Below are 24,016 nucleotides of genomic sequence, written 5' to 3'. Positions count from 1 at the left end.
TTCTGTTCTGCTAACAGTAATGGAGGGAGTTGAAAAGATGAAAGAAGAGTCACTGAGCAGGTTGCAGTCGTTGGAGGCGACAGTTAAAGATAATGCTCCATAAAAAGTGTCACTGACGCTATGGAATACATGGGGAAACAAATAAAAGAAGCAACAAGCAACAAGCAGGAGAAAATGTAAAAAAACGTATGGTGGACCTACTCAGCCAGGTCTCACCAGACATCGCGGACCAACTGGCCTTTTCCGTGGACATCGCTCACAGATTGGGACCCCGCTCGGGAGAGGCACGTTCCATCCACCGTATCATTGTGCAATTTCTATCACGAACCCACAGGGACAAGATTTGGAAGGATGCCAGATCATCGGCCGTACTCAAGGAAAGGATAATCAAAATCTTCGAAGACCTGACTCAAGATGCCAAGGATGCCAGGAACAAATTGTGGCCGCTGGTCGAACAGGCAAGGAAGGAGGGGAAGAAAGCGGGCTTCAGGGGACATTTTGCGCATATTGATGGTAAAAGGGTCACAGTGAATGACATGAAATATGCAAGGGGCCGGATTTGGCCCTTGGGCCTTGAGTTTGACACATAGAGCACTGTTTCTCAAATGGGGGTCTGTGTCCCCCTACCCCCAATTTCCACTGACTGCAGAACGTCTGCGTCCCGACTCCGTCCCAGCCCTCCGGCGGTCCCAGCCCTCCGGAGTAAATACCAGAGCTTCTATTGTTGCCGGACGCCGGAGAGCTCCGCAGCAATTCAGCACACGGCAGATAGTGGGGGACAGGAAGTCGAGCACAGAAACAAAATAAAATCCGGTTAATTTTCAAAGTAAAATCCACCGTGCTCACAGCGGATCATATTTCCCTGCACTACACCTTGAAAACACAGCTCAGAGTAGTTTCCCCTCTACTCCTCTGGATGGAAACTAACTGTTGGTGGTTTTGTGGTTCTGTTCTACGTGAATTCGTGAGATCTCGTGGGTCCTCGTGATTACAGCTGTCAGTCATGGCCGCAGCCGTGCCGCAACAAATCCAGACCTGGTGGGTATTGACAGACGGCGGAGCACGCAGCCGGTCTGCAGCGGAGCCGGTCCGCAGACGTTCTGCATGCAATGGAAATCCGGAGCTAGGGGTACTTTGGGGGACCTATTCTTGCCTTACTTCCTTCTTTCTACCGTCTTTTTCCAAGGTTTTGTCTTTTTTACAGTTTTAGTCTCCTTTTCTCATCATCATTTAAATGTTTTCCAGGTCCAAGGCTGTTGTGTAGTAAATCTATCGCTGACAGCGCTGTATTCTTCCTCTTTATAGAAAAAAATATTTGAGCTGGTTGGGGGGTACATGGCTTAAAAAACTGTTCAAAGGGGGAACATTACTGAAAAAAGCTTGAGAACCAGTGCCATAGAGAATAAAATATCATACTGGTTGAACAAATACCCTTACGCCTCTTTAGTTTTGGGAGGAGATTTTAATATAGCGATGAATAATATGTTAGACAGATGGCCACCAAGGAGGTCAGAGTCTCCTAACTCTGTGTTAAATTGTCTCCTGGATAAATTTGACCTGGTTGATGTTTGGAGGGAACAGTTTCCAAATGACAGACAGTATACCTGGTCCAATAAGGACTGCTCAAGACAATCCAGAATTGACTACTGGTTAGTTTCAAGATGTTTAACGAGGAACAACTTTTCAGTCAATATCAGTAACACTCCACTGACCGATCACAAAGCGATTTACCTCTCAAGAACTCTGTCCTCGGATCAGTCCTCGGGCCCAAAAGCCTCATTTTGGAGACTTAATAGTTCCCTCCTTGAACATGATCAGGTCAAACGAAGGGTCAAAGAATTGATTGAAAACGTTTGGATTAAAGCAGACTCTCAGAAAGCGTATGAGACAAATTGGGAGCTTCTAAAATATGAGTTGGGGAAGTTTCTCAGGAGGTTTGGTGGTGATTTGGCCAAGAACAGACGAGCAGTGTTCGACCCAGAACACAGAGACAACACACGAGGCTCAGAATACGATTTAAAGTTATTCTAATGAAAGTCTGCACTTAGAGAGATCGAAGATGGCAGAAACAGGGCAGGATAGCTCCAGGACTGGACCGAAGCTCGAGGCGGGCAGGCAGTAGAGAGTCCTGGACTGGACTTAGACTCGAGGCGGGCAGGCAGTAGAGAGTCCTGGACTGGACCGAAGCTAGAGGCGGGCAGGCAGTAGAGAGTCCTGGACTTGACTGAGACTCGAGCCGGGCAGGCAGTAGAGAATCCTGGACTGGACCGAAGCTAGAGGTGGGCAGGCAGTAGAGAGTCCTGGACTGGACCGAGACTCAAGCCGGGCAGGCAGTGGAGAATCCTGGACTGGACCGAGACTCAAGCCGGGCAGGTAGTGGAGAATCCTGGACTGGACCGAAGCTAGAGGTGGGCAGGCAGTAGAGAGTCCTGGACTGGACCGAGACTCAAGCCGGGCAGGCAGTAGAGAATCCTGGACTGGACCGAGACTCAAGCCGGGCAGGCAGTGGAGAATCCTGGACTGGACCGAGACTCGAGGCGGGTAGTAGTGGAGAATCCTGGACTGGACCGAGACTCGAGGCGGGCAGGCAGTAGAGAATCCACAATAACTCAGATACAGATCCATTTGACCGTGCAACGCTTCTGTCTCACTGTGCTCCAGACTGTATACAGGCCTGAGCACAGCACGTCGCCGCCATATTAGACCAGTAAACTACGGTGCGTTGGGCGCTGATTACCCGGGCAGGGTGAGGCAGTCGCTTCCATGAAGACTTAGTGTCCGAGGGACACTAAGTCTTCATTAATGGTATGTGTGTTCCTGTTATGTGTATAATGTTAGTTAAAGTGGTGTGTTGTGTATAATGTTAAAGTGGTGTGTTGTGTATAATGTTAAAGTGGTGTGTTGTGTATAATGTTAAAGTGGTGTGTTGTGTATAATGTTAAAGTGGTGTGTTGTGTATAATGTTAAAGTGGTGTGTTGTGTGAACTGTGAACACGGTGTGAGTATGAAGTGTGTTTGTACTGTGTTTATAGAGTGACGCGGTGAGGCTCGTCTGAATATCTCTTATAGTAAATGATTCTAGACTAGTAGCCTACGTGTCTTTGTCTTAGTCTCTGGGTGTTATGGTGTATATTGTTAGTTTGATGGTCTTGGTTGTATCCTTAAATGTGTTATTATTATGTTGTATTCAGGGGGAGTAGGAGCAGGGTGTTTTGTAGTAGTTAACGTTGTTAACCTGTATCCCCATCAGAGACTAACTATAGTTGTGAATTGAATAAAACTCTTGCCTGCTGATAAAATAGTTTGGGGCATTCATCTTTAACCCGCACACATTATTACATTATTAGACCTACAGTCCTTTAGGGTTAGATTCTCCTTCAGATTCAGCTCCTCCTGTAACCTGAGCTGTAAGTCCCGCCTTCTCCTGCAAACACAAACCAGACTGGCTGCCAACCCCTCCCTAAAAACTGTAACCTGAAGTACTTAACCTGTGTTGTGACCCGGAGGACAAAACAAGGGTAAATACAGCACCTTAGTGCTTTTTTGTACAGCATTTTGGTCAGCTTAAACTGTGTTTAAATGTGCTCTAGAAATAAACTTTACTTACTTTACAAGAGACAGGGTTTAGAGAGCAATTCTCCACAAAGTAAACAGAAGTACATAACCCTCCGGGTCCCGGAGGACAACACAAGGGTTAATAATAATAATAATAATAATAATAATAATAATAATAATAATAATAATAATAATAATAATAATAATAATAATATCAGGCTGCTGACTAACTGTGGATGTGTCGTGTCCCCGGGGCTGTTGTCCGCTCTCATCCCGTCTGAAGTCTCTTAGCGGCGGGGAGTGACGCAGCAAAACCAGGGTGGGATAGCTGGCTAAATTAGCTTTATATTTGTCTTCCATCTATACAGCTAACCAGGGGCGGAGCTTCAACTCATTGTAAAATTAAAACCGTAAAAAAAAAGAACGGTAAAATATCTGATGAGTATGTTATAATGGGTCACTTGTTGGGCCAAGTAAGCCTACAGTATATGTCAAATAAAACACAAAGAAAAGACACATTTTTTTGACAAGTTAGTATTGATGAACTAAGAAAGAAGTTTACAATGTAGAGTAGAAATGTTTCAGCACCACGGACAGAGACAGCTGATGGACAGAGACAGCTGATGGACAGAGACGGCTGGTGGACAGAGACAGCTGGTGGACAGAGACAGCTGATGGACAGAGACAGCTGATGGACAGAGACAGCTGATGGACAGAGACAGCTGGTGGACAGAGACAGCTGATGGACAGAGACGGCTGGTGGACAGAGACAGCTGGTGGACAGAGACGGCTGGTGGACAGAGACAGCTGATGGACAGAGACAGCTGATGGACAGAGACGGCTGGTGGACAGAGACAGCTGATGGACAGAGACAGCTGGTGGACAGAGACGGCTGGTGGACAGAGACAGCTGGTGGACAGAGACAGGTGTTGTTGTTACTTGTTGCTAATGTAATACATTACGTCAGTGACATGATTGTTCAAAGTCTCTCTGCTCGCCAAAACACGTATTACACTTGTAGAAATGAACACATGAAAAGTTTTTCTGTCCTAGAAATGCTCGACACGCTCTAGCATGTACATGATGAAGTAAAAGTCTCGACCTAGTTTAGAAAGCAAAAGTCTAGTCCATCATCAGCAGTGTTGGGAGTAACTACTTTTTCGGGTAAAAAGTAGTGTAACGCGCTACTACTGAAAATTTGGTAACGAAACGTAGTTCCTTTTTCAATTCGGCGGAACGTTACTTTTCCCAGGGACAGATTTGACAGCGACACTGCCTTCTCAGCTGCGCGCTCACAAGCTCCACACGGGACGTGACAGAGGCTGGTAGCAGAGTAATCACGGCAAGCGAGAAGCAGCCAAAGCTAACTTTTGAGAGCTTTTTAAGCTTCGTGGTCGGACATGCAAGGATTTCCAGAAAAGAGGCTGCATGTGTCTACGACAATGCACGGACCTTACAGCCAGATTACATAGTATACACTAACACCGTGTAACGCCATGACCTGCTGATGTGCATTCAACCCGCGCTGGACTCGTTCATAATCAATCAGCCGTCACTCTGAGGAGAGAATCCAGTCTGCAGGGTAGTTCAGACACTTCACTGATAAACCAGAGATCGGCTTTATGGTCAAAGATAGTTTTTGTATAATTAACTTCAGTCTCTGCCAGAGACACCTGCTCGCAAAAGTAACGTAAAAGTAACGAGTAAAGTAAAAAGTTACTTTCCATAGGGGGTAACTAAGTAAAGTAAAGGATTACTTTTTTAAGAAGTAACGAGTAACGAGCAAACACTACTTTTTAAAAGTAACTTCCCCAACACTGGTCATCTGGGGCGCAGCACCAAATTCTGGGCCCTGTAGAAAGGCATTCTCTATGGGCCCCTCCCCACATCCACAGATATTAATTCTAGCATCTTTCTGGGCCCTCCTAACATCCATGAGGGCCCTGGTACCCAGTCCCCTTTTCCCCCCAGTCCGACGGCCCTGTCCATCATTCAGTTGTGTCCAGATTCTCCATGTGACAGTCGGGGTGAACTTTCTTGAAAATCAAACCTATATGATTATGTAAATGCTGCTAACTGTAGTCAGCTGCTGTTAGCTCGTTAGCTTGGTTAGCTGTACAGCTGACTCAGCCCCGGGCTGCAAGGAGCCAAACCCAGAAAGAGAACCCTCTCTGTGGTGTATTCCCTGTCATAAACTGGCCTCCCTGTCACTCTCAGAGGCCGGTTCACTTAGAGGTCCATTGACCGTTAACCAGCGACTTTTGGCGCACTTCCTGGGAGCCTGGGATGGATAAACAAACACAAAACCTAAACCTAGTGGTTGACTTTAAAAAGCAGAAATAAGCTATCAAATTGAATAAAGCACGCAAAATTCAAGGAAAGTAGTGAACTGATCCTTCATTTAACTTGAGAAGAGCGTTAAATTACATTACATTACATTACATGTCATTTAGCTTTTATCCAAAGCGACTTACAATTAAGTGCTTTCAACTTAAATGGAACCATCCATGTTCATTTTTGGCAATTTGGTTGAAAGAAACCCACATTTCTGATATAGACACTTTTTGAAAGTGGGTCAAATTTGACCCGAAGACAAGAGGAGGGATAAACAGATTGGTCCTAGACAGCTGGCTGAAGGAGCCTGGAGGTGAACAGTTATGTAGAGTCACTCTGAGTCCAGCAGAGGGCAGCGTGGACCAGGGAGACCTTCATGTCTGTTCACAGGGAGGAGGAGGAGGAGGAGCCAACAGTAGTCTTATTAGAACCGTTGCAGTGAGCACAGTTGGTCCACACTTTTCAACCTGTTTAAGGTGACTTCATGACACAGACCCACCCTCTCCAGTAAATGCAAACCATCCTGCCTACCACCCCCTCCCCAGTCCTACCCTCCACTGCCAGAGAGGACAGTGTCAGGAGACAAAGACGACTGCAGGTCACCACTCTGTCACTTTTACCTTACTTTATTCTTTATTCAGGACACAAAAAACAGTCCATAACACATGTCAGCTCTCATGGCTGCTTTAATGCTCCTGTTTTTCCTTCTGTCTGAAGCAGCTTCTGCTAAATATCAGCTGTTATTGTGACAAGATTCATGTACAATCTTAGTAATGTTTATTCATGTCATTCTGGTAAAATAGCTGCTGTTTCCCCACATGATTACGTTTTATTGATGCGATTTGTGGCAGCTAACGTTAGCTAGCAGACCAGTTAGACAGCAGCTAAAACCATAACAATTTATGTTACATCAGAGTCACTTTTTGGATGTTTTCAGCACCGTGGGGGGGGGGTTATAACATTAACTTTATTCAACACCGCTGAGAGACTTTCTTCAGGGCTGGAAACAGGTGCCGAGCCGCGGCCCCGGTGTTGCTTTCGGACTCTCCCCATCTTCACTTTTCGTCCACAGCACAGTCACCTGTTAAACATAACTGTAAAGAAGACCGTTACACGCTATTGAAGTAAGTATATGAAGTATTGATTAAACATTTAACATGGTGTTGTCTCCCTCTTTGTTGTGACCTCTTTACACTACTGGTCAAAAGTCTGGGATCATTTAGAAATGTCCATTCCTCTCCATTATAGACAGATCACCAGCTGAGATCAGTTACATTGTTCTTTTAACCAGGGCAGCAGTTTTCAGATTACATTATGAATTTACATAATTGTAAAAGGGTTCTCCAATGTTTTCTCAGTTAGCCTTTTAAAATGATATCAGATTAGTAAACATAATGTGCCTTTGGATCATTGGATGGATGGTTGCTGATAATGGGTAATGTAGATATTACATTAAAGATCAGCCACTTCTTTCTACAGCAGTCGAGAACCCTTTTACAATTATGTAAATTCATAATGATATCTGAAAACTGCTGCCCTGATTAAAAAAACAATGCAACTGATCTCAGCTGGTATTCTGTCTATAATGGAGAGGAATGGACATTTATAGGGGCTTTCCGACCGGAGGGATTTTTGTAGTTCTTAGAACTAAACGTTCCTAGAACACTTTTTTCGTCGTGTTCTGACAGGAAAAATTTTGGGGATTTTTAAGTTCCTCTGGCCTCAGTAGCGTACTTTTTTAGCTCCTACTTCAGAGCAGGGTCTTTTCCCTTTTCCTAGGTGTACTTGATTGGTCGAACTTATAAGTCACGCCCACTGCCAACTCGGAACTTGCAGACAGAGCAACAACCAACAACGGGACATTTTTAACAATTTTCACCATCTTCATTTATCGTTCAAACTCCGTTGTGAGGATCCCAGCAAGGCCTCCTCCATGCTGCTTTGTTGTTGTTGTATGTGGCGCTAAGGTCTAGTGACGATGCTATAAAGACCGTTGCCGTGCTTGCGTCACTCTCTTACCAGCAGTAGGTTGTGTGTTGGCTGTTAGTGGAATATTCATATATTAACAATGTTAACAGCTTAGTCGGAAAAATATCTTTTTCAGAATAAGGGCAAAAAAAACTGAATATTGTGAATGTAAAGATGGTCACTGTTGCACTGGATGACATGTTTCTTCATCACCATGAACACACACTGTAGTTCAATTCAATTCAATTCAATTCAATTTTATTTATAGTATCAAATCATAACAAGAGATATCTCGAGACACTTTACAGATAGAGTAGGTCTAGACCAAACTCTGTACTTTACGAAGCCCCAACTATTACAGTGGTTGCCTCAAGAGCAAGCATTAGCAGTAGCTATAGCGACAGTGGCAAGGAAAAACTCCCTTTTTTTGTTAGGAAGAAACCTCGGACAGACCCAGACTCTTGGTAGGCGGTGTCTGACGGCACCAGTTGGGGGAGTGGTGAATGGTGGCAATAATAGTCATAATAAAGATAGTGAAGCAGTGATCACAATGGTAGTCATAGTAGTTCATGTCATAGTAGGGCACAGCAGGGCGTTACGGGGTGTAGTGTGGCACAGCAGCCTGGGTGGACGCGGTTGGACGCGGCAGGACGCAGTCGGACACTGCGGGGAAACGCAGAGCGTAGCAGGGTGTAGTAAGTCCATAGCGTCAGCTGCACCCAGGACCCCGGTGTAGGTGCCACCCAATTCCAAGGCGATGTTCTGGGTGAAGAAGAAACAAAGGGACTCCGGGGAGAAAACTCCCCAGAGCTAGGTTAGTAACAGGCATTTCTGGGACTAAGATGCACACAAAAGGAGACAAGTGAAAAGAGAGAAGAGGGAGCGGCTCATTGTGTCCTTGGAAGGAGCTTCCCACAGCAGTCTAGAGTCATAATAGCATAACTAAGAGAGGCAGGCTAAAGAGAGGGGCCCTGGACCGGGCTCGTACTCTCCCCTGCCGGAACGGGCTTGTACTTCCTGCCTCCCTCTACTCTACTCTACTATGCTGCAACTCCTCACTCCCTAACTATAAGCTTTATCAAAGATGATGGTTTTCAGTTTATTCTTAAATGTGGCGACGGTGTCAGCCCCCCGAACCCAAGTTGGGAGCTGGTTCCACAGGAGAGGGGCCTGGTAGCTGAAGGCTCTGGCTCCCACTCTACTTTTAGAGACTCTAGGAACCACAAGTAGCTCTGAGTTCTGGGAGCGCAGTGCTCTAGTGGGACAATAAGGTACTAAAAGCTCTTCTATGTATGATGGTGCTTGACCATTTAGTGCTTTGTAGGTCAGGAGAAGGATTTTAAATTCAATCCTGGATTTTACAGGAAGCCAATGCAGAGAAGCTAATACAGGAGAAATGTGATCTCTTTTGTTAGTTCTTGTCAGAACACGTGCTGCAGCATTCTGGATCAGCTGGAGGGTCTTGAGGGACTTATTTGAGCAGCCTGATAGTAAAGAATTACAGTAGTCCAGCCGGGAAGTTACGAATGCATGGACTAGTTTTTCAGCATCGTTTTGAGACAGGATGTTCCTGATTTTGGCAATGTTACGAAGATGGAAAAAGGCTGTTCTTGAGGTTTGTTTTAAGTGGGCGTTAAAGGATAGATCCTGGTCAAAAATGACTCCTAGATTTCTGACAGTAGTGCTGGAGGCCAGGGCAATACCATCTAGGGTAGCTATATATTTAGATAATGAAGTTCGGTGGTGCTTGGGTCCCAGCACAATAACTTCCGTTTTGTTTGAGTTCAACATCAGAAAATTGTGGGTCATCCAGGATTTTATATCTTTAATGCACGCTTGAAGTTTAGCTAACTGACCGCTTTCGTCTGGCTTGATTGACAGATATAATTGGGTGTCGTCTGCGTAACAGTGAAAGTTAATTGAGTGTTTCCTAATAATATTGCCTAGAGGAAGCATATATAAAGAGAATAGAATTGGTCCAAGCACTGAGCCTTGAGGAACGCCATGGCTAACTTTAGCGTATTTGGATGGTTTATCGTTAATATTAACAAATTGGGATCGCTCAGAAAAATAGGACTTAAACCAGCTTAGTGCGATTCCTTTAATGCCAACTAAATGTTCCAGTCTCTGTAAGAGGATGGTATGGTCAACAGTGTCGAATGCAGCACTAAGATCTAATAAGACAAGTATGGAGACAAGTCCTTTGTCAGCAGCAGTTAGAAGGTCGTTAGTGATTTTCACCAGTGCCGTCTCTGTGCTATGATGCATTCTAAATCCTGACTGAAAGTCTTCAAATAGACTATTTCTATGCAGAAAGTCACACAATTGATTAGCGACTACCTTCTCAAGGATTTTGGAGAGAAACGGGAGGTTAGATATAGGTCTATAGTTGGCTAAGACCTCAGGGTCGAGGGTGGGTTTTTTCAGAATAGGTTTTATCACAGCTACTTTAAAAGACTGCGGTACGTGACCCGTTAATAAGGACATATTGATCGTATCTAGTAATGTGGTATTGACCACGGGTAGTGCTTCTTTAAGTAGCTTCGTTGGAATGGGGTCTAAGAGACAGGTAGTTGGCTTAGCTGAAGAGACCCTTAACATTAATTGTTGGAGGTCTAAAGGATAAAAGCCGTCTAAATAAGTATCAGGTCTTATCGTTCTCTCTAGCCCTCCTGCGCCCAATGGTGAGTCGTTGGAAGCTGTGGGCAGAAGGTGATGAATTTTTTCTCTAATTGTTATAATTTTATCATTAAAAAAGGTCATGAAGTCATCACTGCTCAGAGCTATAGGAATAGATGGCTCAATAGAGCTGTGACTATCTGTCAGCCTGGCTACAGTGCTGAAAAGAAACCTTGGGTTGTTCTTATTTTCTTCTATTAGTGTTGAGTAATAGTCTGATCTGGCATTTCTGAGGGCCCTCCTATAATTTTTTAGACTATCTTGCCAATCCACACGAGATTCTTCCAGTTTGGTGGAACGCCATTTACTTTCAAGTTTTCGTGAGATTTGTTTTAATTTGCGAGTTTGGGAGTTATACCAAGGTGCTAGTTTCCTTTCCTTCATCATCTTCTTTTTGAGAGGAGCAACCGAGTCTAAAGTAGTCCGTAGGCAGGCCGTAGCAGCGTCTACAAAGTTATCAAGTTGGGAGGGACTAGAGTTAACATAACAGTCCTCTGTTATATTAAGGCATGACATTGAGTTAAGTGCTGTTGGAATAGCTTCCTTAAATTTAGCTATAGCACTGTCAGATAAGCATCTAGTGTAGAAACTTTTATTTAATTTCGTATAGTCTGGTAGTAGGAATTCGAAAGTTATTAAAAAATGGTCTGATAATAAAGGATTCTGCGGAAATACTATTAAATCGTCAATTTTGATGCCATATTCTAGCACAAGGTCGAGGGTGTGGTTAAAACAGTGCGTGGCCTTATGCACCCTCTGACTGAAACCAATAGAATCTAGCAGTGAATTGAAAGCAGTACTAAGGCTATTGCTCTCAATGTCCACATGGATATTAAAATCACCTACAATAAGTACTTTGTCTGATTGAAGGACTATGCATGATAAAAACTCTGAGAATTCAGATAAAAACTCAGAATATGGACCTGGTGCTCGGTAAACAACAACGAATATAATTGGCTGTACTGTTTTCCATGTTGGGTGTTGAAGATTAAGAACAAGGCTTTCAAACGAGTTATAATTTAGTTTAGGTTTAGGATTAATTAACAGGCTCGAGTCAAATATGGCTGCAACTCCCCCTCCTCGGCCTGAGCCTCGTGGAATTTGGGTATTATTATGACTGGGAGGAGTGGCTTCGTTTAAACTAACATATTCGTCATGGCCCAGCCAGGTTTCGGTGAGGCAGAATAAGTCAATGTGGTTATCTGATATCAATTCGTTTACCAATAATGCTTTCGATGACAGAGATCTAATATTTAATAGTCCACATTTGATTTTCCTATTCTGTTCTATCGTTGCAGTGGTTGTTTTAATTCCAATTAGGTTGTTTAGTATAGCACCTCTTTTGTTAGCGTTTGGTTTAAACGGTCTCAGTCGGGGGACAGACACGGTGGTTATGGGATTATGAATGGGTGATTGCTCTGAAGGGAGCACAGAGGGGCGTGTAGCGCTGTATCTCTGATTATTGACTTTGGGAGAGTGTGTCTGGTCAGTGTGCTTGTGGGAGTGTTTACGGGATGTAAACAGTCAATCAGAGGTCTGGGTATGCAGGGCGTGGTGCAAATTTCCACGTAGCATCTGGCTTCCGCGTGTATTGGGATGAATCCCATCCCTGCTGAACAGGGAGCCACGTTCCCAAAACAGATTGAAGTTGTCAATAAAACCTATCCTGTGAATACTGCATGTGAGCTGGAGCCAGGTGTTAAGGGAGAGTAGTCTGCTAAAGAGGCCTGATCCGCGACCTAGAGATGGAAGTGGGCCCGAAATAAAAACCGACTTCCCAGTGCTTTTTAAAGCCTCAATGAGAGTGGTAAAGTCTCGCCTTGTGCGCTCACACTCCTGAATCCGAGTGGACATGTCGTTATGTCCACAATGGACCACGATGCGTTTGATAGAGGTCGGAAATGAGGGTATCAGGTCCATAACTTTAGCCAGGATGTCTGCAACTTTGGCTCCGGGAAAACAGTGTGTGACAGCATTATGAAACCGTAGGTCTCTAGTGATGGAGTCCCCAATAATTACTGTGGTTAGGGGGAAGAGCGGACGAGGAGTGGGGGGGTGTGGGTAGCCGGTGACGGGAGCAAAACAGTCAGTGTCGGTTTCAGATGGACAAGGAAAAGAAGAGGAAGAATGCTTACCGTTCGGTTGTGGAGATTGTTTTTGAGGAACGTTGTCATTTGGCCGATCCAGGCAGTGTAGGCCACCGGACCGTCTGACTACCGCATCCCTCAGAAGCTTTCGCCGCGCGGTAGCAATCGTCTTCCGTGACGACGGCTGGTCAGTCTGCTTTGAAGCGGGGCGAGCCCGGTGAGCCGCACTGGCCACCACCGGCTCCGACTCCGACAAAGCATTGAAGCGGTTGGAGAGGCTGAGGGCAGGAGGCGATGGAGCCCTACCCGAGGCTCTCTTTCGGCCGCAAACCACCTCAGTCCAGGGTGGCTTGATAACCGGTGTCGAGCAGGACGATGGGCGTGGGCAGGCAGCTGGGTCCCATGGCGCGGTATCCTGGAAGGCCGCCGAGAGAGATGAGATCCGGAGCGACTGATTATGAGCCACGTCCAAGCAGGCGGTTAACAAAGCATCTTTGGTTTTTAAGTCCTCGGAAAGCCGACGAACATCTTCCCTGAGGTCAGCAATTTCTTTGTTTGTATTATTGAACAACGAGGAAATCCTGAGGGGGAGTGGGGACTCGCCAGGTGTAGAGGTTGCCATGAGGCTAGCGTTAGTTTAGCCGGTAGGCCTAGTCTTGATAAATTAGCGTGAGGCTAATACTTACTTACACGTAAAAATGTATCTTTGGTTTTAAAAACACTTTATTAGTATAATAAAAACTAGGCGATAGAGCCGACTGTTAGGTAGGAGGTTGAAGGCAGCTGCCGGCTGCCTCGTCCCCGCCGACTGCTGTCGCTTGTGGATGACGTAAACTAGTTCATTCATAAATACTCACTAGAGCACCAGATGAGGATTAATCTGCTAATGAAAATATTCCCTAATAAAGTCACTATTTCCTTATGTTAGTTTGATAGAAAGTGAGCAGCTGAACTGTTGTTCTCCTCTAACAGATGTTTCTAGAGATGGAGACATAGAAGAGCAGCCGTACCTCTCTTCCTGTTTGATTTCTTGTCTTTGTTCACTATTTGTCCGTAACAGACGTCTTCTGTTCTCACTCCGGAGTAGATTGCCACTGAATAACTCTCTGGAAAAGAAATGACATTGATTATTTAACTTTTACTACAATCAATAATACTATTTTCCATAGTATTAGAAAAGGACTTAATAGTTGATACATTTTAGCAGCAAATTTCAGGATATAACTTTAAGACAGAAGTGTCAACGTCTACATAAGGGGAAGTACAACTTAAAATTTCACACTTTTCTTTTCGTCTTAACACTTGTTGCTGATGGCAGGGCTTAGATGGAAACCCAGTTCATGTGAAATTGACTTCACACTCACAGAGCTGTTCTTTTTTAGAGACATGTTGACCGCAGGAGGAACAAGTCACCATGCCAACATGTCAGGGTGTCAACATGTCAGGGTGTCAACATGTCAGGGTGTCGCACAAACAACGCATGGTTATTAACACACAAAATAATGTGAAAATGTGCCTATTTCCCAGAAAGAGATATACTGAACTAGATTTAGTTGAGCATCTTTGTTATGGCGCCATCAATATATTTGCCTAACACAAACATGACAGCTTGAGTGAGAGATTTATGCCTCTTGCAGCCCGTTTCTAACTGGCTTTAAGATCAGATCACAAGAGGACAGATCTAAGTACAGCTGGAAACACTCGGGGTGCATTGAGATCAGATTTTAAAAACCACATTTGGAGGTGGTTTAGGCCGTATGTGTCCAGTGAGGACAGGAATGTGTCCTGGGCCACATTAGGGCCGCCTATTCAACTGAGCAGAACTACGCAAAGTACTTCTCATGCCAGAAACCACTAAATCGTGTGTTTTGGATGTTAATATCATACTGTTATTGATGTGTCTGTGTTTGTTACTGTGCTGCTGCTCTTGGGAGCTCTCTGCAGTGCTGTTCATTGGAAAAAGGCAACCACCGGTATAATGTTATTCTTAGTAAAATGTCCCAGAATTCACCAATATGAAGGATATTACTCCAGATATTAGCAAATAAAGATTCTGCTGAGCAAAGCTGCACTGAATGCAAATTTATAGTTTATATATATAATCTTTGTTTTGTCCTGTGTCCTGCAGTGAAGCGTGTGCAGACCCCCACTCAGCTGAAGGGTTGCCATGAGAAACAGGAAACTGGACGACCACAGAGCTGTTAGAGCTGTTAGAGCTGTTAGAGCTGTTTAACCACACGGTACCAAACACCCAGACTCTCATGACAAGCACCACACACCCTGTTATCTACTATAATAGACCTTACACTGTGACTGTTGTGGACTAAAAACATTTAATTAGTTTTTTACAATATCCTTATTTTATAAAATGTTTTCCCAAAACGTCCTCTCAGGACATTAAACCAAGAACACACACGGTTTTCATCTGAAAATCAATAAAAACATCTTTACCTCTGCTCCGTCTGATTGGCTGCTGCAGGTTACGTGATATTGTGACATCACTGTATGTAATGTCAACATCTCCAGCTTCAGCTTCAGCAGCTGAAATGAACCAAAGTTAACATCAATTTCAGTCAATTTAATCATTAAAGAGACATCCGTAAAGATGGAAACATGAGGAAGATTATGTGATTGGATCAAAAGCTCCGGAGCATGCTAAAGGGCCCTCGTGATGATTTGTCAACAACAGGAAAGTGATTTTAAAACGGATGTTTGACTTAAAGAAACAGTTTGTAATTGGAGTTGAACATTTCTTTCTCATCTTTTTTTGAACGCTTCGCTCAAATTCAGAAATATCATTAGAACATACAGTATCAACAGTAAAGTGATGTTTAAATGTTAACTGTAACATTATTCGTCTTTTTTGTCATCTGAGACTAACCTCTAGGTTTCCTACGGATGCATCGTCTCACCAGGAGAACCAGGAGAACCAGGAGAACCAGGAGAACCAGGACACCGACTGGAACGGACCACAACATGGGGTAAGAAGAGGAAGAATCAGGACTGGAGGAGGTTGGAGGAGGACTTGTAGTCGTGGGTTTCTCTAAAATGAACAGAAGAATATAATTAAAACCACAGAAATAAAAGTAAGCAGATAACATGTTCAGTCATTTCACTGTTCTTCCTTTTCTATGTGAAGATTTAGACTTTTAACTTTTGAGTTTGAATGAGGGGCCGTCCACACGAGACACTTTTTGGTGTGAACGCATGTTTAGCATCGTTTTGACCGATCGTCTAAACGAGTCCTGTAAACGCCTGAAGACTCTTCTTTTAAACCTGGTCCCAGGGTGAAAAAAATTGAAAACGCCGCCCTTGAGCCTTCGTTTGGACGACGAAGCCGCATACTTGCGTATCGATGATGTCATCGCCACACCCCTGGATCTCTAGCTTTCGACCTTGTATCCCGCGACAACAACAAAGGTGGACTACATGCTTCTGTCCCTGCAGGAGAAGATATTGAGCATATTACGGTTACTAGGGCAACATATACTGTCTGTTTGGATACAGCGCACAAGCTTTATGCGCATGCTCCGCCTCTTGTTCTCCGTTTGTTGGTGAATTTCTGTAGCAGCGCCACCTATAGGCCTGGAATATGAAGTAGCATGTTGAGTCTTTTACAAATGGATCCGTTTGGACGCAACTATTCTTGAAACGATGCCAGAGAAGACAGAGGAAAAAAAGATTGTTTTGGTACGTGTGGACGTGGCCTGAATAGGTGAAAAGATCAAATAGCAGACGGTGTGTTAGGGTGCTTTCACACCTGAGCTGTTTTAGTTTTTTTTAACCGTTTCGTACGAGGGCTCTCTGTTCACAACAAGCGTGCAGTTTAAACCTTACACACAATTTACTGTCCTCTATCTGATTTAAGGGATAATCCATAACCTATTATTACCACACATCATTATTATCTCAAAGACAATGTTTGGTGTTTGACAAAGTGCAGTGTGAACACAAACCCAACCAAATCAAAAATGTAACACCGATGCATCTCCACCTCTAAATCACACAGAGTCTACAGAACTGTAGGTGTGAAAGATGAATGATGACCTTTAACCTCCTCTCCTGTGACAGAGACCCAGCTGGGTGGAGACTCTCCATCACTGCTGATGAGACACTTGTAGAGGCCTTCATCAGACCTGGAAACATGGTGGATGGTCATGTGACCTGCAGGCTCAGTCCTGATGAAGGAGTCATCTTTATAGAAATCAGCTGCGAGGATGAAGGACGTCTTTGTTTTACAGAGCAGAGTGAGGTCTTCTCCCTCCGTCACAGGGAGGACAGGACTCTGCAGGATCACTGGTCCACCTCAACACAGAGACAAACTACAGCATGTCATCCATTCACACACAGCTTCATCAATACTGACTCCACAGTCTGATCTTACCAGTGACAGTGATGTTGATGCTGTTACTGGTTGCTCCCTCTCTGGACTCACACCAGTAAACTCCACTGTACAATGGGAGGATGTAGCTGATTTTACAGGAAGAACCAGCAGTTTTTCCCCAGTCAGGTCCACACTGAGTCCTGGTTTCTCTGGTTGTGTTCCTCCTCAGAGTCCATCCAGCAGAGCTGTCGTCCTCCTCACAGCTCAGAGAGACAGGTTGTCCTTCAAACATCTGAGAGCTGCTGGGACTCACAGTCAGAGAGGCTGGAGGGAGGAGGGACAGAAAGACAGTAGTAGTAATAGAAGATGATTTTCATTTTAAGGCTTATTTTGACCACATTCCTCATAATCCTGCTTTCTCACTGTCTGCTCACTGCTGAATTCTCTCCTCTGTAAGTCAGTCGTGAGCTAACAAACCATTTCTCCATGTTTTTAAATTGAACTCTCAAAGTTGCTATTAGACACAGCAGAATATCTACATCTGTCTACATGTGTCTTACTTTTTAAAGTTTCTGTGACCTGTTTATTAATACTTTGGCTCAATAATCCTCCTGACATCACCATCTTATTACCCATCCTCAGTGTTGGGGAGTAACGGAATACATGTAACGGCGTTACGTATTCAGAATACAAATTATGAGTAACTGTATTCTGTTACAGTTACAATTTAAATAGTTGGTATTTAGAATACAGTTACATTGTTGAAATCAATGGATTACATGACAATACTTTTGTTTCACAAGTTTATTCACTCTCTGAATAAATTAAAGGTCCCAAGGCATGAAAATGTCACTTTATGAGGTTTTTTAACATTAATATGAGTTCCCCCAGCCTGCCTATGGTCCCCCAGTGGCTAGAAATGGTGATAGGTGTAAACCGAGCCCTGGGTATCCTGCTCTGCCTTTGAGAAAATGAAAGCTCAGATGGGCCAATCAGGAATCTTCCCTTTATGAGGTCATAAGGGGAAAGGTTACCTCCCCTTTCTCTGCTTTGCCCGCCCAGAGAATTTGGCCCACCCATGAGAGAGAGAGAGAGACATCATGGCTTTCAAACAAGCAAAGTGGCAGTTGGTCAAGACCACACCTCCACCTTGCCCCCCCCCCTCTCTCCTCCTCAATAGCCACAGACACAGAAATGGCACATCCTAAGGAAAGCTCATTGTGGGACTGGCTCTAGTGGCTGTAATTCTGCACCAAGGCTGAATTTAGGGAAAGAGACTTCAGATACAGTATTAGGGGACCACTAAGGTCTATATAAAAGAGACTTCAGATACAGTATTAGGGGACCACTAAGGTCTATATAAAGAGACTTCAGATACAGTATTAGGGGACCACTAAGGTCTATATAAAAGAGACTTCAGATACAGTATTAGGGGACCACTAAGGTCTATATAAAAGAGACTTCAGATACAGTATTAGGGGACCACTAAGGTCTATATAAAGAGACTTCAGATACAGTATTAGGGGACCACTAAGTTCTATACAAAAGCATCCAAAGAGCACTATGTCATGGGACCTTTAAGGCAACTCCATGCATTTCCCAGAAGCCCCAATATGAAAACGAAAAAATGAGCTATTTGCGTGATCAGTCACAATGGAGACAACAGAGCCAGGACAGGAATGCGTTTCTATCTTGGAAATTCAAACAGCATTTCACATTAAAGAAAGAACAAGGAGAACGAAATATAACTGTGCAGTGCAACCTCTGCTTGCCAGCAACCAACCTTAAAATTACTCCACCTCCAACCTGAAGAAGCATCTTAAAGGAAGTTATTATTTTAATTAGCCAAGGGTAGTCGTCTGCTGTAGTTTTACTGGTCACCTTGCTATTTTATAGTTGACGTGTGACTTTACATTCTCCTACGTGCTGATTTACTAGCTCCAGAGCCGTTGACATGCTAGCTAACGTTAGCTCGTGGTAGCTTAGACTGCGGTTAGATTTTTGTAGTATGCAGTTCAGGACTACAAATACAACAATCTATCTGCTTGTTCAGGTACACATTCAGCCAGTTGGAACAGAAGAACACACCAGAATAGGCCTGTTTAGTAAGCTGGATGTGATGGCCGCATTCCTACACTTATAAAATGTAATTCAATGTGGAAGTAATCCAAGTATTCAGAATAAGTTACTCAGATTGAGTAACGTAACGGAATATGTTACAAATTAGATTTGTGGGCATGTATTCTGTATTCTGTAATGGAATATGTTACGAAAAGTATCCTTCCCAACACTCCCATCCTTCAAAATAATCAGTTTTTCCTCTTTCTCTAGCAGCCGGTGCATCATCTGAAACATCCCTGGTTTTTAATTTTTTTATTTTTTTATCTTCAGTTTTATCTTCTCTCTCCAGTCTGTGCATGTTGTGCCTATCAAAACTGCATTTAGAGTTTTAATGTATTGATAAACTCTCCTCCTCAAACCTTGTCCTGTCTATCAGATGTGACAGAAGGAGTTTACTGACCTTGGTTTGTTGTGCTGATCAGCAGTGAAGTCAGAACTGAAGAGAAATCAACCTCAGGTTAGTTTGAGCTTTAACGTGGAACAAGACATCAACACAGAAAAACAGCCACGCATTGATATTAGAAAATATATTGAAATACGCATTCAATGTTTTTCATTCTATTCTCAAACTTGACAGAGGACCTCCAGGGTCTTGGAAATTGAAATTAATATAATTATTTAATTATATTTGTACATTAAAACAGGAATTATTAAATTGGTTTTCAAATGTATTAATTAATCCATTATGTAATAGAGAAACTATAAAAGAGTTTCAAAGTTAAACTTCAAAATTATGAAGGACAGAAGATGACTTAAGTCTCAATAAATAAATAAATGCATAAATAAATATATAAATAAATACAGGAATAAACAAATACATGAATAAATAAATAAATAAATTCTGAAATAAATGTATAACTAAATGAATAAAATAATACATAACAGAATAAATAAATGACTTAATGCTTTAAATCTATTTCTACATTTTTGTTCACCTACATTTCTGTATTTCTGTATTTCTGTGTCCATATGTTAATGAGGTAGGAGGTCCTAATCTCAGTTTAAATCATGATTGGCTACAGGAGTGAGCTTGATTCAGGTCTACTACTTTTGCCTCACGGTGAGACCAGATATAGACTGTAACGAGTGAGACAGAGTGCACAGAGGAGCTGACAGCAACTCTCCTCTGCTCCCCTTTTTAAATAAACAGCATTTATAATGAATTTATAAAGGCACTTTTAAAAACAGGAATTATTAATAACTGAATTCATATTTTAATTAAGAATACAGCATTTAAAGTTATTGTCCATAAGATTTCCATCTAGTTAACAGTCTAGAAAGTACCAATCTATCAAAAAGTGAGTTAAAACAACAGTGATTGAGTATATGATCCACTGGTGAATGCGTTTGTATTTGCTGCTTTGTCAAGTCAAACAGTCTGACTGTCTGTGGCGACTTTACCGCCCTGAATACAAATTCAGCCTCAGTTAGTGACGCTTTTTATATCAGTCAGCGGTTGGTCTCTCCCTGTCTGCCTGCAAAAATGTTTTTTTGCAGGATGGTAGGAGAAGACTCATGAATATTCATTAGGGGACTCATCCCTGAATGGCTAGTACTCGTTTCCTGCTCTGGTTGGGTTGGTTAGGTTTAGGTAAGAGGAGTGGGATTGGTTATCGTTAGGGTAAGAATGTCAGGGCGAGCCAATCAGGGATGAGTCTTCCCCTACCACCCTGCAAAAGGTAGAGCTTGGCAGTGCCATCAATGCTGCGTTCAATTCTCTGATATGAATCACCGCATTGCATTGTGGGATATGGGCTTAGAATGCGCCCTGCTTGCGATATTACGAATCCCACTATGGCCACGCCAAGACCCGCCCATCAAAGCATTTATTGGCCAGGTGTCCATGCTTACTCAAGGAAACGTAACCCCATTTGTACAGGTCCTATCCCCTGACCGTCCAGGACATGGTCAAACCCTACACCCCCCCCCCCACTCTGCTCTGCATCAGCCAACCTGCTTGCTGCCCCCTCCCAGCGAGGGAAAACTAATCACTCAACGAAATCCCGACTCTTTGCTGTCCTGGCTCCTAAATGATGGAACGAGCTCCCCATCGACATCAGGATGGCCGAAAGCCTAAACACATCTCTTCAGACTACACCTCGGATAAACATAAAAAAACATTTTCATATGTCTCTTTGTAGTTTAGCTTATTTAAAACTAATGTACTTGCTCTTACTACTTGTTGTCTGGAGTTTGCACCTCCAGGGTTGAAAGCACTTCATTGGAAGTCTCTTTGGATAAAAGCGTCAGCTAAATGACATGTAATGTAATGTAATGTAATGTAATGTAATGTAATGACCAATCGGCTATCCTAACCTCAACCATTCGAGCTCAAATGCCTAACCCCAACCAATCGCCATGGCCATAGTGGGATTCGTAATGTCGCGCCCCGCTTGACCCATATCGTAGTGTTCTGTCTTACAGCATACTGTAATATTTCACTCGTAATAAGACCGAATATCATATTATAGTATATATAATATATTAATTCTAACTGATATTATTAAAATAAAGAAATGAATACCATGATAAAATCTAAATAAATGTTGATAGATGTAGCGTTATAGTTTAAAAAAATAAATAAATAACAAAGCAATCCAGCTTTCCTGGCAATAAGACCGAAATAATAACATTAACAGAAATCCATATAAACCATGATAAGATCTGGTTAATACATGTTGATTAAAACGATTAAAGTGGTTATTGGGCTAAAAATACCAATAATAACAAAGCTATACAACTTCTCTGCTGCAGCCGACTGGCAGAAAGAATCATGCTGTGATCATGAAAGATTGAAATACATTAGTTTAAAAAACGTGCCGATCTCACCAAAAAAAAACAAGATCAACTTGTCCGTGTACATGAATCAATAGATTAAATTACATGAACATTTCACAAACTGCTGTGAGACTGGGTTGCTAATTTGCATTATTTTACCAACCAGCACAATTTCAAGCCTTTTTTTTAGCAGTATTCTAAATTCAATTATTAATTCATTTATTAATTCCTGTTATTTCAACTGACAAACCCAGAAACATTAAGTGTAACTTACCCAGCAGCAGCTGCAGAGATGAGTCCTCCATTTGAAATGTTGGTCATCTGAGATCAGATTCAATTTAATTCAATTCAATTTTAGTTATAGTATTAAAACGTATAAAAGAGTTATCTTGAGACCTTTACAGATAGAGTAGGTCTAGACCACTCTGTAATCTACAAAGACCCAACAATTCTAGTAATTCCCCCAAGAGCAAGCATTCAGTGTGACAGCGGCGAGGTAAAACTCCCTTCTAGGAAGAAACCTCGAGTGGTGAGCAACATATCTGCACGTTAACGTCTAACCAGAAACTTCCTCGTCACGTGTGTCACTGTTGACGTTTTCAGGAAATAGTTTTTTTTATTTTATATTCACAGGTCAGAAATATATTTGGTAAAAGCAAATGTATAGCCTTTGAAACAGCACACCTCAAACTGAACAAAATAACAGGTTGTGAACAGCTGTTATCAGAATCTCAGTATCATCTAGATCAGGGGTCCTCAACGTGTTTTAGGCCAAGGACCCCTAACCTGAAAGAGACACGAGCAGGGACCCCCCACTACATACATTTTTATATTGTATTGAGTTTAATATTAAAATAGGCCTACCATAACGTGTAGTGTAACCTGTTATGGTGCCCTGCAATACTAAGCTACTATTTACATATTCATATATCATCATGTTTTAATGTCAAACATACATGTGGAAGGCACAGTGACTCCATTAGCTGAACTGTATCTGTGGATGGCTACCATAGTGGCTATACTTATCCTATATCAGCTTTTTGTTTTACAAATAGGCCATTTTTCTTCTAGAAATGCTAGACATGCTCTTGCATGTACATGGTGAAGTTAAACTCTCGACCTAGTTTTGAAAGGCCTCATCAAAGTGTCACAAGCTAGTTAGCTGTACAGCTGACTCAGCCCCGGGCTGCAAGGAGCCAAACCCAGAAAGAGAACCCTCTCTGTGGTGTATTCCCTGTCATAAACTGGCCTCCCTGTCAGTCTCAGAGGCCAGTTTACTTAGAGGTCCATTAACCGTTAACCAGCGAATTTGTGTTTTTCTATGATGGCGAAGGCATATCCCACCTCACTCTGCCTCTGATTAGCTAACCCTTGGTATTCTTGGTATTTCCACCATTTGGCCTCTATGTCAAATTAGCTTCAAAGCCGGCGCACTTCCTGGGAGCCTGGGATGGATAAACAACACAAGACTCTCACCCAGGAGACCGCTGTTAGTGTACTGTGTAAAACTAAAGGTCAACATTAACTTATTGTAAGTTTAGTTATGTAAGTAATAGAGCCCGACCGATAAAGGATTTTTAAAGTGCTCATATTATGCTCATTTTCAGGTTCATGATTGTATTTAGAGGTTGTACCAGAATAGGTTTACATGGTTTAATTTTCAAAAAACACCATATTTTTGTTGTACTGCACATTGCTGCAGCTCCTCTTCTCACCCTGTGTTCAGGTCTCTGTTTTAGCTACAGAGTGAGACCTCTCACTGCTGTAACATCTTTGTTGGGAGTCGCACATGCTCAGTAGCTAGGTAAGATCACATGCTCAGTAGCTAGGTAAGGACTACATGCTCAGTAGCTAGGTAAGATCACATGCTCAGTAGCTAGGTAAGGACTACATGAGCTAGCTAGCTGTTTCTCCAACTTCAGTACACAGGGCACACTTCCAACTTTGTGTGGAATACCTGCAGAACAGGGACATGGAAGTAGTTCTATACAATTTATTTTGTAGATTAGGGTGAACTTGTGTGTGTTGTAGCAGTTTTGCCATTGAGAATGAACTAGCATGCTAACGTTAGCATGCTAAAGGTTAGCCCCCTATCCACCTCGTCTCGGCTAGTGACGTAGAAAGCCGTGCAGATATTGACCAGCTCACCCAGAGACTGAAGGCAGGACAC

The 24,016-nt window shown here is 42.9% G+C and overlaps 1 protein-coding gene across 1 annotated transcript in view; it reads right to left on the bottom strand.

Moving 5' to 3' along the window:
• LOC116039648 overlaps window positions 1–22,348 on the bottom strand; it is a 28,207-nt gene extending 5,859 nt beyond the window's left edge. The window contains exons 1-7 of the mRNA XM_035993697.1: window positions 22,121–22,348; window positions 19,469–19,504; window positions 17,008–17,271; window positions 16,640–16,928; window positions 16,318–16,330; window positions 15,969–16,064; window positions 15,536–15,666 (exon numbers count right to left, since the gene is read on the bottom strand). Of these exons, the coding sequence (XP_035849590.1) occupies window positions 15,536–15,666; window positions 15,969–16,064; window positions 16,318–16,330; window positions 16,640–16,928; window positions 17,008–17,271; window positions 19,469–19,504; window positions 22,121–22,151 (860 nt within the window). The 5' untranslated portion in view covers window positions 22,152–22,348. The remainder of the gene's footprint in view (window positions 1–15,535; window positions 15,667–15,968; window positions 16,065–16,317; window positions 16,331–16,639; window positions 16,929–17,007; window positions 17,272–19,468; window positions 19,505–22,120) is intronic.
• Between the last annotated feature and the right edge of the window lie 1,668 nt (window positions 22,349–24,016).

The sequence above is a fragment of the Sander lucioperca genome, chromosome 17 (assembly GCF_008315115.2).
Source record: "Sander lucioperca isolate FBNREF2018 chromosome 17, SLUC_FBN_1.2, whole genome shotgun sequence".
Taxonomy (NCBI): Eukaryota; Metazoa; Chordata; class Actinopteri; order Perciformes; family Percidae; genus Sander; species Sander lucioperca.
The sequence above is the reverse complement of the archived record's forward strand: the minus strand, read 5'-3'. Positions and strand labels throughout refer to the sequence as shown.